Raw genomic sequence first — 16,475 nt, forward strand, 5'->3', positions numbered from 1 at the left:
CGTTGTACTGCTTAAACTTCTTTATTTCAAAAAACGGCTTGACTCAGGATGGCAGCAGGTGGCAGAATTCATTTCAGTACACTCTTCCCACTGGAGGCCTGTGGGACCTGGAAGCTGGCCCTACTGCCTTCTCTGGATTTTTAGTTTACAGATACAGACCCAAACAAGATCTCTTTAAAACTCATCTAGTGCAGTCTCTGGACCAAGGGCATATGCCTTCTGGCCAAAGTGGAGGAGGGCAGACTAGGCTTCAAGGTATTCTTTTAAAAATGAGAAGTCCCTTTGCCTGTGAATGCTACCATTCCTACAGCCAGGCCAAAGTGCTTCCCCAGCTCTCAGGGGCACCGGTGTAGCTGCCAGAATTAATCCCTGAAGTTTCTAGTTCTGGAGTAGAATCCCACATCCTTTTGGGGCTATTGGCTGGGAATGGTCTCTGGTTTTTAGTGGCCATGTGAGGAGGCTCTGTACAGTCATAAACTAGGAACAGGCTGCCCTCTGGTGGCTAGTTCAAGCACTGCCTGGCCTGTTCTAGAGCCTTTCAAGACCTTTTGAATTAGCCCTTGGCCTTTTAAATAGAGCCAGATCTCACTATAGCCCAGGTTGGTTTCAAGTCCTCATTCAGCCTCAGCCTCCCAAACACTGGGATGACAAGTGAGCAACGCCATACCAGGCTTATCTCGGCCTTCTAGACATAACTCCTAAAACCTCAGAAAGTCCTGAAATTCCTGTGGTAGTGGCTTCTGGGCCCAGGCTGTGACACATGGATCTCAGGTTAACTCAGGGAGACCTCCCACACCAGCGGACTCTGGGAGTCTGTCTCCCTGCGAAGGTGACACAGGAGATGGGGAGGTGGCTCGGGCAATGGAGTGCGGTGGTGCTGAGTGCTGGGTGGAGCTCTAGCCCCAGGCAGAAAGCCTGGAGCAGCTGGGTATAGGGCGGACAACTTCAATCCCGGCACGTGGGGAGCAGAGGCAGGCAGGAGGATCTCTGTGAACTGCTTACACAGAGAGCTAGCTCCAGGACAGGAGGACCCATGGAACAGCAGAGGATTGTGGGTACCTGATGACATCTGGCCTACACACGGTAATATAGCAAGAATTCATTTTAAGAGTACGCTGTGTTTGTTCCTGTAGCAGTAGGTAGTGTTGACTACACACAAAGAGCCAAGACACCCATAGCAAAGGGTGTGGCTGGCCCAGGGGTCCTGGAAGACTCAAGCCCAGGCAATGGAGTTGCCTGAGATCCTCCAGCCTGTCTAATTCAGAGGTATGGGAGTGAGGAGTCATAGACAGGAGCTAGGTTCTTCCACACAAACTAGGAGGGCTTACAGGTACTGTCTTAGGCCTGCTGTTTTAGTGAGAAGCAAGTGAGAAAAATGTGCTGCCCTCAGCCCTCTATCTCAGAGCTGGGTCTCAGGGAAGGGAACTGTAAGCATAAAGCCCAATTCCCAACCCTGGTGCTCGTAAGGCATCAAGTGTTGTTGAGTTTATATTTTCCAAAACTAAAGCTCCATGCTCTGGTGGGGAGGAAGGAGCTCACCCACTGCCTGGCTGGTACCAATGCTGTAGTCTGCAGACAGGCACGGAAGTCAGTAATAAGGCTGTTGACTCAGCACGTGGTCCCTAACCTCTGACCTCTGATCTCCAGATTACCACTGAACACCCCGATTTCATCTTCAAACTTAGGAACATCTGCAGTTATTAGACTAGATATGTTCCTACAGACACAGGTGAACAAAACAAATATTCTGAGCCCCAAACAGAAGGGGACATGAAGGTCTTCAGCCTGGTCCTTTCTTACAGGAGTCCCTATGGTTGGAAGTGAGGTAATTTGAGGTCTGTCCCTGAGCGGTGTGGTCACCCAAGACCATGTATGGCTAGAGTGAGAGGCAGGCAGGACGGGGAGTGATGGTTTGCAGGACGGCCCTGGCAGAGCCTCTTCCAGCTCCAGAGAGCACAGCAGTGTCCACCCGGGGGAGCCCTTCCTCTAGGACACCACAGTTCTCTTGGGGGCTGCAGCCGGCCTGTGGCAGGTGAGGTACAGCTGTAGCTGGCTTCTTAGGGTCTGGATGCACTTGGACTTCAAAGCCATGATTTCATCCAGCTGGGTCACAAAATCTTCAAAATCCTAAGGAACAAGACAAGTGGAGGTTTTTCTCTTGATGACCCTTATCTTTTCTAGTCTTTTTGGTTTTTCGAGTCAGGGTTTCTCTGTGTAGCTTTGCGCCTTTCCTGGAGCTCACTTGGTAGCCCAGGCTGGCCTCGAACTCACAGAGATCCGCCTGCCTCTGCCTCCCGAGTGCTGGGATTAAAGGCGTGCGCCACCACCGCCCGGCTTTTTTTTTTTTTTTTTTTTTTTTTTTTAATGTCAAGTTTTTTTTAATGTGTATGAATGTTTTGTCTACATACCATGGTGACATACTTGGTGATACCCATGGAATTTAGGATGTCAGATCTCCTGGGACTGGAGTTCTGGATGGTTGTGAGTTACCCTGTGGGTGCTAGGAACCAAACCTGGGTCCTCTACAAGGGCAATGAGCACTGTTAACTGCTGGGCTTTCTCTCCAGTCCCCTAGTCCATCTTCTTGAAAGAACATTTCAATACCCAAGTCCCTGTTCCCAGGGGGAAACCTTAGAAGTTTCCATGGCTTGGGATGGGGCCTCATTCTTGAGACACTTTCTAAGTGGAGGCAGTTCTGCAAAGGGGCGCTTACACACAAAGCTTCGGGTCTGCAGGTTGTAAGCAGCAAGATGATCACTGCTACAGTCCTCGCAGGGAGGAGCCCCCCACAAACCTTGAGGAAGGCAGAATGACTACGGACAGAGGCTGAAAAGCACTTAGTTTGGTGGTGAGCAGTGGAGCACCGTTCTCCACCTTACCCAGACCCTCTAGGGCCACAAGGCCTCAGCAGTTAGTACACAACAGCAGAACTGTGTGTCATGAATACCACAGCAAACAACATCCAACCAACCACAAGCTAGCTGTCAGTAGCTCATGTGGCTACTCACATCAGACTCCATCTGGGCCATTAAGGTCTCCTCCTTGAAGTCCAGCTCAGCCATTTCATCCAGCTGTTCCTGGTGTGCACGGATGACCACCTGCCTAGGAACATGGAGAAGGAACTGACCCTTCTGGTTTCCCATACTCAGGGGCAGCCTTTGGAAATTGAGCCTCATTTTTACACTAGGAGCTACCTCTGCCCAGTGTGGTGAGGCCGGCAGGCCACTCCTTGCTTTCTCCTCTGTTCTGCTTTCAGAACTAGTCAAGGGGTTGGGGAGTCCCCACGAGATGCAGGAAGAGACACACTTCTCTGGCTGTCCCTGCTTCCTCAGCTGCTGCCTGTTTCCCACGGCTTCCTTAAGAGAGGCTCTAAAGCTGTAACAGCTGGTGTATTTGGTACAAGGCCTGCTCTTAGTTCTACTTATGGAGGCTCCAGGACCAAAGCAGGTCAGGGCTAAAAGCTGAATATCTACCTCCGGTCAGACTCGAATGACTAGTTAGAGAATGCAACGGGAGCACCAAGTTCGTCCACTAAAGAGGCAAGCAAACTGGAAAGGGCATGGGGTGTTGAAGGGGCTTAAACCTTAAGAACAGAGTCCAACTTACTGTGCCTGCTCCAGTGGAAGTGGACAGAGTATCCCTGAGGCCTTGGGAGAAGAGCTGGGGACCCCAGGAGGGTCTGATGCTAAGCACCTTGAGATTGGCCTGCGCTTGAGCCACGAGATATCCTTGTAAGAGGGCTTGCTGGAGTCTGTGGAGGGAACATGCTCCTGCCAGCTAAACCCTGCAGCACGTTTTCTCTCCTGGGCCCAAGGACCGCCCGCTACATCGTCCCTTCCTGTAGATGAGGTGAACAAAGGTGCAGAAAAGGGTACCCCAGCCTGTATGACGGAGAAGGGCTTTCTTGGGAACGACAAGGAGCCCCTCAGGTCAGTCTCTTCAGCCTTGTCATCGTACGGCTCGCCGTGACCCTGGGGCAGGAGTGAAGGCCTTCTGCTCGGGCAGGCCTCCCTACTGGGCAGTCTGTCAGCTGAATGCTGATGGATGGGGGATGGGGACAGAGCCGGAAGATCACCACTGGGCCGATTGTCAGGGGGAGATGAGGACAGCCACAGGTGCGCAGTTGCTGAGGATGCTGGCAAGGCGGCCTCTTGCCTGTAAGGTGATCCTGTGTGTCCCACTGCGGGCCCGCCTACCATCTCAGCCATGAGGCCATGCCCAGCTCTGTCCTGGACAATCTGCTCCAAGGAAGGAGAGTCCTCCTGACTGGGGGTCTCCAGGAGGGACAGAGTGAGAGGGGCCATGAGTCCAGAAGCATCTGCAGAGCACGTATGTAACTGCTCTCCTGAGTCCTCTTGGACTGTTCCTGGTGCCTGAGTCACTCTGTCTTCACTGACTTCTCTCAGTGGTGTGGAGACTCTGTCTCTTTGGTCTGGGGATCCAGAAACTGCAATGTGGGACAGTGGGAAAGACAGCCCATCTTCTGGGGATGGCAAGTTACCCCCAGCCTGCCCAGGAATCTCATTTCTGAAGGCCTCCAGTCTGATGTCAAAGGCCTGAGCTCCACCCATTTCTTGGGGATGCACAAAATCTACCTGTGAGGAGGAAGGCTTCTGGGCCACGTTGTCCTTGGGAGAAGGCTCTGAGGAGGCAGAGTCTTCCTCCTTGCTCCAGTCTGAGCACACTTTACTTGGGCTGTGGCGCACGATGGGGTCCCTGGAACACACCCAGCTGTCAGCTGGGCCCCTCTGCTCAGCATCCGTCTCCGAGCTGAAACGCAAACACCGCTGCCTTCCTGCCAGCTGCTCCTCAGGGCCGTGCTCGCTGCTCTGATGAAGGAAGAATGAGCTCCCACTCTTCTCGACGGTGGCCCTCTGCACGTGTGAGAAAGAATCCTCACTGAAATCGCTGTCGTCCAGATCCTCCGTCTGGGCTCCATCATGGCTCTCAGGGTTCGAGTGGATGGGAGAGACGGTCTCACTCGGGAGCTGACCTTCTGAGGGCCTGTGCTGACATAAAAGCCTTTCTAGTGGTTGGTAGTTCAGCTTCTGCTTGAGCAGTGGTGGCTGCTGGAACTGCTGGTGGTAGAATCGCAAATGCTCTTCCCTTTCCTTCTGCTGGGGAAGGGAGTTTGTCCAAGCTTCAGGGGCAAGCCTGGCAGGTGTGCCCACCTCGCTGTCCCGACTGGCTTCTAAGTGGTGGCTGGTGCCAGGGAGCTGAGCCCGTGACAGCAGCTGCTTCTGCACCGGCTGCACCGGCTGCACCTTCCTGCCCCGGGCCGGCAGCCTGACGCGGAGAAGGCCTTCTCTTGGGCCCAAGGCCCTGCTCTCGCACCCAATGGCAGTCTTGCTGCCAATCTGACTTTTCTCGGGGCGCAATGGTGCTGACTCTTCTGCTCCCTCTTTGATCAAATGGCCAGACCTTCTGGGTCCTTTCCAAGGGCTGGCCTTCACGCCCCACTCTGGGGCAGGACTTCCTTGGGAGCTGCCCCCTTTGCTGGGGGTTTTAGGTCCAGGGGAAAAGGGGATATTGGGAGCGTGGCTGGCCAAAGGGTGGGCTTTAACTCTTGGGCCTGGGGCCACAGCAAGTGACTGCTGAAGCCCCAGTTTAACTTTTTTGGGGGAGCACTTGTCCCCGGGCAGGGCAACAGGGGAGCTCTGAATTCGTTTTGGAGAGGAGTTTGCAGATGTCCGATTCCGACTAGTGGCTGAAACACAACACTTAAGGCCTTTCTTTAGTTCCTTCACCCTGTAAATAATCATTTAACGTTACTGTAGATTCTTCTGCCTGTGATTCCTTTCCTACAGCTTTCAGGGAATGAAAACAACACACAAGGGAAGTATGGCAAGGACTGTGAGTTCTTTCTTGCTCCGGGACAGTGTTATGGAATAATACTTCAACTAGGAAAAGTGTGACATTTGTTTATGCTATGGAATATTTAACTATGTGAAGGTGTGTGGCATTTGTTTAACTATGTAAAGATTTACATTTGTTTCACCTTGCCTGCCTAAGGCACTTGATTGGTTTAATAAAAAGCCCAATGGCCAATAGCTAGGCAGGAGAGGAATAGGCAGGGTTGATAGGCAAGGTTGACAGGAAAAGAGAATAAGTAGGAGAAATCTAGGCTCAAGAGAGGAGGAGAAGAGGATGAGGGAGAAGGAGAGGGGCATGCCCAGGGCCAGAAGCCAGGCAGCTGCCAGCCATGGAGACAGCAGGAAAGTAAGACATACAGAAAGAGCCGGGCATGGTGGCACAGGCATTTAATCCTACCCTTGGAAGGGAGGGGCAGGCAGATCTCTGTGAGTTTGAGGCCAGTCTGGTCTACAGAGTGAGTTCCAGGACAGCCAGGGCTGTTACACATAGAAACCCTATCTTGAAAAATAAAAACAATAGCCGGGCGTGGTGGCGCACGCCTTTAATCCCAGCACTCGGGAGGCAGAGGCAGGCGGATCTTTGTGAGTTCGAGGCCAGCCTGGGCTACCAAGTGAGCTCCAGGAAAGGCGCAAAGCTACACAGAGAAACCCTGTCTCGAAAAAACCAAAAAAAAAAAAAAAAAAAAAAAAAAAGAAAAATATACACAGAAAAAGAAAGAGAGAGAGAAAGAAAGAAAGGTAAAAAGCCCTGAGGCAAAATGTATGATGAAGAGAAACAGATTAAATTATAAGAGCTAGCAAGAAACGAGCCTAAGCTAAGCCTGAGCTGCTGCTGCTGCTTCCTTCTTTTCTCCTTCTTCTCCTTCTTCGGTTTTTCGAGACAGGGTTTCTCTGTGTAGCTTTGCGCCTTTCCTGGAACTCACTCTGTAGCCCAGGCTGGCCTCAAATTCACAGAGATCCGCCTGCCTCTGCCTCCTGAGTGCTGGGATTAAAGGCCGCCGCCGCCGCCGCCACCACCATCACCAGGCTAAGGCTGAGCATTCTTAACTAAGTCCCTGTGTCATGATTTGGGAGCTAGTTGATGGCCCAAAAGAAAAAGCCTGCTACATTTGGCATTCCAGCATGAGGGCCAAATTTCCACCTAGGGCCTGACACAGCTGGGAAAAAAAGCCAGCATGTTAAGTAGAAACAGCGCGCTGGGTAGGGATGCAGAAACGAGCATCCCAGAGCTGGGGCGACTGAATGCAGTTTCTGGTTTAAAAACATGGCTCTCAGGGCTTAGAGCTCATCTCTCATGGACCAGGAGGGGGCAGGGCCAGCCGCCAGAGCCATTCAAGGTTGATAGAAATCAGGTTTGATCGGAAAGATCCCCTGAAAATCCTGGCTACAGACATAAAGAAATAAACCTAGAAAAACTATGAGACAGGTGACATTTTACCTGCTCAAACATAAAACAAAAATCTTCATCCGGCTTGTGTACAACACACAGTTCATACTTGTGTTAATGCAGATATGTGTGTTATCTTTGAAAGTTTGTGTGTTTTCAGAACAAGGGGACCAGACACCAATGAAAACAGATGGCCCAGGTGATTCAGCCTCTCAGACTCTTCTAGCCAAGACTGCAGATAAGTCTTGCATTTTCCCATTGCAGACACTGGACAACAAATGTTATGGCTAGTTTTCCCAGGACCTGACCATTATCTCAATTTTCTCAGGTTCCCTAAAGATGCCATTGCCCACAGACAGCAGGAAGCAGTCTAGAGAACATGATGCCCACATTCCCAAGAGGTGGGGTAGGTGGTTTTTGGTCATCTGGTGGGTTATGGATGCTTGTCATCATTTAGAGGAAATATAGGATAAAAGGACAACTATTAACCTTAAATATTTTACATTGGTATGGATTTTAATATATTAATACAAATTTAAAGTTCTTTTTGTTATACTGTATGTTATGTTTCTACTCTTGTTTGGGGTATTATTGTACCTATGCAGCTCATTGAAAATGCAATGTATAATGAAGAAATGCAGGTGAGTAGTTAGTCATCTGTAATAATCAAACTGGTAGTCATGTTAGGTATGTTTTCAAGGTTAAACAAATATAGTTTAGATAGATAGTCTTCAAATACTTCAGAGACCTACAGAATATGGTATTTAAGATGTTTAATAACCTCAGACTTTCCATGACAGTGAGACATGTCTGTCCCTAGCAGCACAAATTTACTTCAGAAAGAATGATGGGCATCAAAGAAACACCATAGAGAGTTTGCTTTCATTGTGGCAAATTTAGTCACTGAGCAAAGAAACTGTCCTTGCCATGACTGCTGACAGAATGCTGTCCAAATTGGACAAGCAGGACTCAAAAGAAGACAACTGCTGAACTTGGTCAAGACAAGGTAGGGCAGTCCTTCAAAATTCCTGCTTCACAGAAAAGTGTGCCAGATATTCTAGGCCTGTAGACTGAAAATGGATGCTCCAATATTGCAGAGGAACCTTGGATGACTGTCCTGGCAGCTAGATTTCATCATTTCTATAGTTTTGAAAGTGGCTTGAACTGTACTTCCTGTTTACCCAGGTAATAGTATATCCTTGAAGGGTCTTTGATGGAGTTGAAGACTAGGTAGCTATAGTTTTTTTTTTTTAGTTATGATAGAAGGTAAATTAGGTACAAAACTTTAGACTCACCAAAATAGGATAAATGGAGTATTTTCATGATTTTGCCAAATACAAATGGACTGGATATTGTAAATGTAATTCTTACTTGATAACTGTTCTTATTGTATGTAGTTTTACTATGTTAAAGTTAAAACCCTTTTTATTTAAACAACAAGGGGGAAATATTGTAGAATATTATTTTAATTAGGCAAAGATGTATTACATTTGTTTATACTGTGGAATATTACTTTATGTGCAGGTGTGTGACATTTGTTTATGCTACCTTTGTTAATGATGTAAAGATGGTGTTGTATTTGTTTCACCTTGCCTGCCTAAGGTGCCTGATTGGTTTAATAAAAAGCTGAACAGCCAATAGTCAGGCAGGAGAGGGATGGGCGGGGCTGGCAGGCAGAGAAAATAAATAGGAGGAAAAATCTAGGCTCAAAAGAGAAGAAGGAGGGCTGGAGAGATGGTTCAGGGGTTAAGAGCACTGTCTGCTTTTCCAGAGATCCTGAGTTCAATTCCCAGCAACCACATAGTAACTCAACCAATCTATAATGAGATCTGATGCTTTAAAAAAAAAAATGGAGAGAAGGAGAAGAAAATGAGGGAGAGAGGGGGCATGCCCAGGGCCAGAAGCCAGGCAGCTGCCAGCCAGGCAGCTAGGAGACAGCAGGAAAGTAAGACATACAGAAAGAAAGGGGGAAAAGGTAGAGAGCCCCGAGGTAAAATGTAGATGAAGAGAAGCAGGTTAAGTTATAAGAGCTAGGAAGAAACGAGCCTAAGCTAAGGCTGAACATTTATAACTAATAATAAGTCTCCCTATCGTGATTTGGGAGCTTGTTGGTAGCCCCAAAGAAGAAGCCTGGTACAGGAGAGAATAAAAGGAAAAGGCACATTCTCCTTTAATGTGGACCCCACTGTAGATGAACTAAAAGAGCAGTGTCTTTGGAGAATACAAGCATGCATACAATAGGACATGACTGGAAGTTTGCAAATCACCCCAGCCCTATGTGAGGGACAAGCTAGGAATCAAAATCATGCTATATTCATGAAGGGCCTGACAGGTCCTGAATATAGGCCAGCTCAGGAATTCATGTCTACTCTTCACCTATGATCCCACAGACTCCTTTGTCCTGCAAACTACACCCTGCCCGGCTTCTCTGGGAAGGTGAATTCCCCTAAATCTGCTGGGCAGTTTAGAAAGCAAAACCTCAAAAAAGCAGCATATTGTGCTAGTCCCACTAAGGGAAAGAGGACATGTATTCCCAGCATCCCCTAACTTAGCACTACTGACATAGAACCCTGGGTAAAATGCTTTATTATAGAGGCTCTGTGCATTGGAGATGTTTAGTAACATCTGTGGTTTTTATCCACTAGATGCCAGCAGCACCTCTCCCCAGCATGACAATCAAAAATGTTCTTACTTCTAGGGGCTGGAGAGATAGATGGCTCAGAGGTTAAGAGCACTTTCTGCTTTTGCAGAGGATCTACCAGGTTTGGTTCCCAAAACCCACATGGCGGCTCACAGCCCTCTGCAACTCCAGTTTCAGGTGATCTGATGCCTTCTGACTTCTGCTGGCACCAGGCATACATGGGTGCACATAATACACGCACACAGGCAAAACACTCATAAACATAATCTAAAACATTTTTATAACATGTTCTTACTTCTGTAAGAGACTACCTGTAAGTAGGGGTGGGAGGGAGGGATGCTGGCAGACACCAAAGTCCCTTCAAAGAGAAGCCTGGCCAAGCAGTTTAATGGGTGCTAGCTTTAAGACCAGCAGGATGGTTCAGTGGGCAAAGGAACTTGCTGCCAAGCCTGACGATCTGAATTTGACCCCTGAAACCCATATGGTTGAGGGTACTGACTACCGTAAGTCATCCTCTGCCTTCTATACAACCCAACCCCAATAGCTCCTGCAATTTTTCTTAAAGAGGTGCTACCTCTGCCACCAACTTTTAATAAGTCCTTGGGAAGCTCTTCCTCTTCTTTGGGCCTTTATCTTTTTTGACATGTCCAGATTGGTCCTTTCTGGACCTACATGCCCCTACAAACAGCACAGAGGTCAACAGAAAGAAAAGCTCCTGAGCCTACCCCACTAGTTAATATTCCATTTCCTAGTGGACATTGAGAAGCTACCGACGGCATCAATTCCTGAACAGGGACATGTGGCATCTTTCTCCTCACACACACAAAAGTAGGGTTCACTGGCCATATTTTTCAAAATGCTAATAGAGTATCTGCAGAAGTGGGCTGTGGAGTTCAGTGCCAGATCACTGTATGACTGGAAGGCATGTACACAAACACATGTGACCTACACATACACTCTGACCTCCTTTTTTCTTTTTTGGTTTTTCAAGACAAGGTTTCACTGTGTAGCCCTGGCTGTCCTGGAACTCACTCTGTAGACCAGGCTGGCCTCAAGCTCATAGAGATCTGCCTGCCCCTGCCTCCTGAGTGCAGGGATTAAAGGCGTGCACCACCACCACCCAGCACAACCTGACATCCTATAGCCAACTTACCGGTCAGCATAGCGCAAGGTATTCAGTGTGTGCTCTGTGGCCATGTGGCTTGGTGAGATGTTGGCGATCATGCAAGTTTTGGCATTGCCAATGAAAGAGTCCTTCAGGACCTGTCAAACCAAGAGACAGGCCAATGAACAAAGGGCATATTGATTACCTATGTGTGAAGATGCTGGCCATCGCTTGCTCTATTCACAAAAGACATTTTACAAAAGAAGAAATACATTAGACTGGAGAGATGGCTCAGTAGTTAGAGCACTGGCTGCTCCTGCAGAGGCTTTGGATTCAGTTCTCAGCATCCACATGGTGGTTCATAACCATCTATAACTTCAGTTCCAGGGGATCTGAGGTCCTCTTCTGGTCTCAGTAGGCACACATATGGTCTACAGACATACACGGAGGCAAGACATACACATGAATAAAAATAAATCTTAAAGGAATAAGAAATACAAATAACTGGCTCAGTGGTGGTCTTTAATCCCAGCACTCGGGAGGCAGAGGCAGGAGGATCTCTGTGAGTTTGAGGACAGCCTGGTCTACAGAGAGAGTTCTGGGACAGGCACCAAAACTACACAGAGCAACCCTGTTTGGGGGGCGGGGGGAGACAAATAACCAACAAACTCACCAGTAATCAGAGGAACACCAATAAACCAGTAGACAAATGAATGTATGTCTGGAAGGCACACACCATTTATGGGGCTGAGGAGATGGCTCGGCGGGTCAGAGCCAGCACGAGGACAGGAGTTCAGATCCCCTCATGCAAGAAGCCAGCGCTGCTGACACATGGGGGGGAGGGGGGCGACGGGGCTGATGGAGCTTACGGCTACCAGCCTAGCTCCAGGTTTAAAAAAAAGATCCTATCTCTTGGGAAAAGGTAGAAAGAACGTGACAGAGCTGGACACCTGAGGTCTTCTGGCCTCTGAGTGTACATGGGTGAAGACTGGACAACTAACTCATGCTCATATATAACCCTACGCACAGAGGAATATAATAAGGAAAAATGGTTTTAGAAAGAAAATCCAGCATTTTTGTACATAAGAAAGTCTGACAAAACTTTGCCCAGGTTAAAGTCCAGAAGTGGGAACTTCCCTCACTACTGTGATAGTTGTTTTACTGTGTTACCTCTAGTGTTGTTACTACTGAGGTAGTTAACCTTAGTTGTCAACTTGATTAGATTTTAAGGCACCTTTATCTTCTACTATTTTCTTTTCCTAAGTGGAGATAAGGTCCCAATATGTAGCCCTGGCTTGTCTGAAACTCACTGCTAGGCTGGCCTGGAATTCACAGAAATCTGTCTGCCTCTACCTCCTGAGTGCTTGGGATTGAAGGTATGTGCCACCATGCCTGGCTCTACTTTATATTATATGACTTGTTGAGATTATCTTTTTTTTAAAGGAGAAACACATTTTCTGGGGATGAAAACTTATTTAAAAACAGAAAGTTCAGTGTCAGCCAGGAATGGTATCGTGGTCTCTGGTCAAATCGTGTTTGAGCAGAAGCACTTGGGGTTGAGAAGATGGCTCAGTGGTTAAGAGAGGTTTGGACCCTTCGGAGGGATCCAAGTTCAGTTCCCAGGAGCCATGTTAGGTGGTCAATAACCATCTGGAATTGCAGCTCCAGGGAGTCAGACACCTTCTAGACTCTGCAGGCCCTGAGCGCACTCCACTACATTCCCACGTGCACACAAACACATAATTGAAAAGAGAGAAGTTACACTCAGTGCAGAGAGCTCTAACTCTGGCTCCTGTGGGTTTTTATCCAAGGTCTTCGTCCTCTTGGCCTCTCAAGACCAATCTATCTCCCACTGTGTACAAGACCTATGTTGAAAGGAGCTCGAGACAATATAACAACTTTTCCATCTCTCTCTCCTAGGCAAATCCCTCCCTGGGCTGTTCCTCAGCAGCTCATAGAGACAGTCCTGACTTAGCATCTGTTGGTGCCCTCCAGTCATCTGCATGACAAGAGAAAGAGAAGGCCCTTATATTTTATTACTCAGAATAAACAGGGCTGGGCCTGGGAGTGCAGGCCTGTAATCCCAGATGCTCAGAAGACTAAGGCAGGAGGATCTCAGGTTCAAGACTCAGGACTCTCCTAATAATACACATTTAGGTATTTCCCCAGTGTTGAGGATCACACCTAGGGTCTGGTGTATATCAGGAAGTGCTACCGCTGAGCCACACCCCGGCCTATTCCCCCTTGTTTTGTTGGTCAGGGGTAGACAGACAGGATCTCATTATGTTGCCCAGACTGATCGCCAGTGTATGGGCTCAAGCATTCCTTCTACCTCAGCCTCTGTTGCTGGGAGCACAGACCCACACCACTGTAGGCAGCATTTTATGTTTTTAGATAGTCTTCTATGTTTCCAGGCTGGTCTTGAATTCCTGGGCTCAACTGATCCTCTTGCCTCAGCATCCTGAGTAGCTGGACTTCAGGAAGCGGCCACCACCCCTGCAGTAAGGTTGTTTACACTGGAAGAACATGGAAAGGTGGCATCCTGGTCAGCTTTGTCAACCTGACACTGCCGAGTCATCTGAGAAGGGAGTCTCACAGACGGGACTTCTCAGATCAGATTGGCCTATGAGTGACTGTCTTGTTAACGGAGGTAAGAGGCCCCAGGGACATGAGCTGCACCATCCAGGGCAGGCGGACCTGGGTGTATGGGAAGCTCGCCTAAGCATGGGCCTGGGAGTGAGCCAGTAAGAGACACTGCCCATGGTTCCTGCAGCGACTCTGCTCAGGTGAACTATGAACTGGACAGAGGATTTTCACAGAGCAGAATGAGGCGATGACGACAATGACGATAACGATGACGACGACAGGTGGTGAGAAGAGCAGGGCACCTCTTAACTGCACTGCTCGCTGCTACTGCACACATCTCTGCCCAAGTACACTGACGGTCGCTGCAGGAAAAAACAACACCGAGACTCTTTCTTCCCAGCATCGTTAGCCATGCTTAGTTAGCATCATGGCTCGCTAGTAGTGGACGCCTGACTAGATTAACGAAGTAAAGGAGGAAGGAACAATGAATGAACCAGAGCAGACTCAAGGCTTTTGTTTAACTTTACCTGAGTCAGTTTGCTCTGCCTGAAAGGTGTATGGGTGTGCTCCTGGTCCAGTGCTCGAATACATTCTTTCAGCTGTAAAGTGGGAGAATAAACGACATATCAATATGACAAAAAAAAAAAAGGTGAGGGACAGTCATCAGCTTCTTTCTCTTTTAAAGTTTATTTTAATTTATATATATATATATATATATATATATATATATATATATATATATATATATGAGTGTTTTGCCTATATCGGTTATCGGTGCACCATACATGTGTCTAGTGCCCACAGAGGCCAGAAGAAGGCCATCGGATCCCCTGGGACTGGAGTTACAGACAGTTGTGAGCCACCATGTGGGTGCTGGGAATTGAACGCCAGTCCTCTGGAAGAGCAGCCAGTGCTCTTAACCTCTGAGCCATCTCTCCAGGCCAGGAAGCTTAGCTTTCTTAAATAAATCATAGTCAGCAGTTAAGAGTGCTGGTTGCTTGCTGGGCGGTGGTGGCGCCGCCTTTAATCCAGCACTCGGGAGGCAGAGGCAGGCAGATCTCTGTGAGTTCGAGGCCAGCCTGGTCTACAAGTTCTAGGTCAGCCAGGGCTCTTACACAGAGAAACCCTGTCTCGAAAAACCGAAGAGTGCTGGATATTCTTCCAGAGGAACAGTTTGGTTCCTAGCACCCACATTGGGCAGCTCACAACCACTTGTTAACTCCATCCAGCTCTAGGGGATCTAACACCCTCTTCTGGCCTCTTCAGACACCAAACATATGTGGCACACATTACACACACACATAAATAAAACATAAAAACAAATCTCAAGACCCTGTAAAAGCAGACAGGCAAACAAACCACACTCAGGAAATGTTCCTAAAAGAAAGTCAAATGTCCTGCCGTTTCCTGTCCAACAGGTAAAACCAAGCAAGAATGGGAGAACAGCATCCTGTGCTGTCTTGCTAAGGACCCTAAACTTAGGGACTGTGGTCCTAGACTAGCTGAATCCACAGTGAGATGATGAACCCCGGAAGCCAGCCTCCGGCCCCGAGTTCCAGCTCTGCAGTGGTCAGCCTGGCTCACCTGTTCTTCCCTCTTCACAACTACTGGTGTGCTCAAGCAGAGAACACGCCTAAGCCACTTTCCTCTCCCCTCCTACATGCACACCTATAGGAATAAATTCAAGTGCAGATTTGATATAAGCTGATCGGGGAAGGAAAATTAGAGCAGTAGAGACAGAATGCTACTGCTCCGTCAGTTTGTTTTTCTGTCAATGTGACATAAGCTAGACTCTACAGCTGTCTGGGAAGAGGAGTCTCACTGAGAGAACGCCTCCTACAGACTGGCCTATCGACAATTCAGTAGGGCATGTTCTTGATTAATGAATGATGTGGGAGAGCCCAGAGCACCGTGGGTAGTGCCACCCCTGGGCAGGTGGTCCTGGGTTGTGTAAGAAAGCAGTTTGAGAAAGCCACGGGGAGCAAGCCAGTAACCAGTGTACCTCCATGGCCTCTGCTTCGGTTCTTGCCTCCAGGTTCCTGCCTGAGGAGCTCCTCTCTTGGTTTCCCGATAGTGGACTGTAACTGGTAGGCTACATTAATCCCCTCCCCAAGTTGTTTCTGGTCACGGTGTTTCTATCACAGCAGTAGAAACCTAAGTACCGAGCAATGACTTCACACTACCATCTCCTTTATTTTTCTTTTAATACTATTATTAATGTGTGTGCACATACATACATGCTTGTACACACGATGGTGCACATGTGAAGGCCAGAGAACAACTTCGTGGAGTCAGTTCTTTTCTTTCACCTTTATATGGGTTCCACAGCTTGAGCACACGTTGTCAGGGCTTTTAAGGCAAGCGTGGGCCATCTCAATAGCCCCTACCACCTCATTTTAAAGAGGATGGGGCTCTTCCTGGGGGGGCCATAGTTTATGATATCAGAATCACACGCTGTTGGCTAAAGGCCGTGGGCACTGACCAGTTCATTCAACCCACCTGCACCTGCACCCAAATCTGTAAGGGAGGGTGAGAGGACTTACTAAACTCGCCGTGCAGAGTCAGGAGACCAAACTGACTGGCATACAGAAACACGAAAGTACACCAGTGGCTGGCAGAATAAATGATAATTATATTTTACTTAACTTATGATATTCAAAGTATTACTTTTAGATATAGCAAATATGAAAATATATTACTGAGATATTCTATATGATTTCTTAATAACAAATTTTCAAAACCCTGTGTGTATTTTACTTTAGACATCTTAAGTAAGACTAGCTACACCGGGAGCTGGAGAGATGGCTCAGCTGTTAAGAGCACTGGAATGTTATTATAGGTATACACAACCATACTCAGCAATATACTTCTTTATTAAATATC

At 48.0% G+C, this 16,475-nt stretch overlaps 1 protein-coding gene across 10 annotated transcripts in view; it reads right to left on the bottom strand.

Moving 5' to 3' along the window:
• Positions 1 to 2: 2 nt before the first annotated feature.
• Positions 3 to 16,475, bottom strand: part of Kif24 (kinesin family member 24) — a 73,231-nt gene continuing 56,758 nt past the window's right edge. For all 10 annotated transcript variants that reach the window (XM_076563488.1, XM_076563484.1, XM_042271000.2 and 7 more), the window contains 5 exons: positions 14,120 to 14,191; positions 11,055 to 11,164; positions 3,607 to 5,748; positions 3,009 to 3,102; positions 3 to 2,127 (listed from right to left, as the gene is read on the bottom strand). In XM_076563488.1, the coding sequence (XP_076419603.1) occupies positions 1,987 to 2,127; positions 3,009 to 3,102; positions 3,607 to 5,748; positions 11,055 to 11,164; positions 14,120 to 14,191 (2,559 nt within the window). In that variant the 3' untranslated portion in view covers positions 3 to 1,986. The remainder of the gene's footprint in view (positions 2,128 to 3,008; positions 3,103 to 3,606; positions 5,749 to 11,054; positions 11,165 to 14,119; positions 14,192 to 16,475) is intronic.

Source organism: Peromyscus maniculatus, chromosome 2, assembly GCF_049852395.1.
Source record: "Peromyscus maniculatus bairdii isolate BWxNUB_F1_BW_parent chromosome 2, HU_Pman_BW_mat_3.1, whole genome shotgun sequence".
NCBI lineage: Eukaryota > Metazoa > Chordata > Mammalia > Rodentia > Cricetidae > Peromyscus > Peromyscus maniculatus.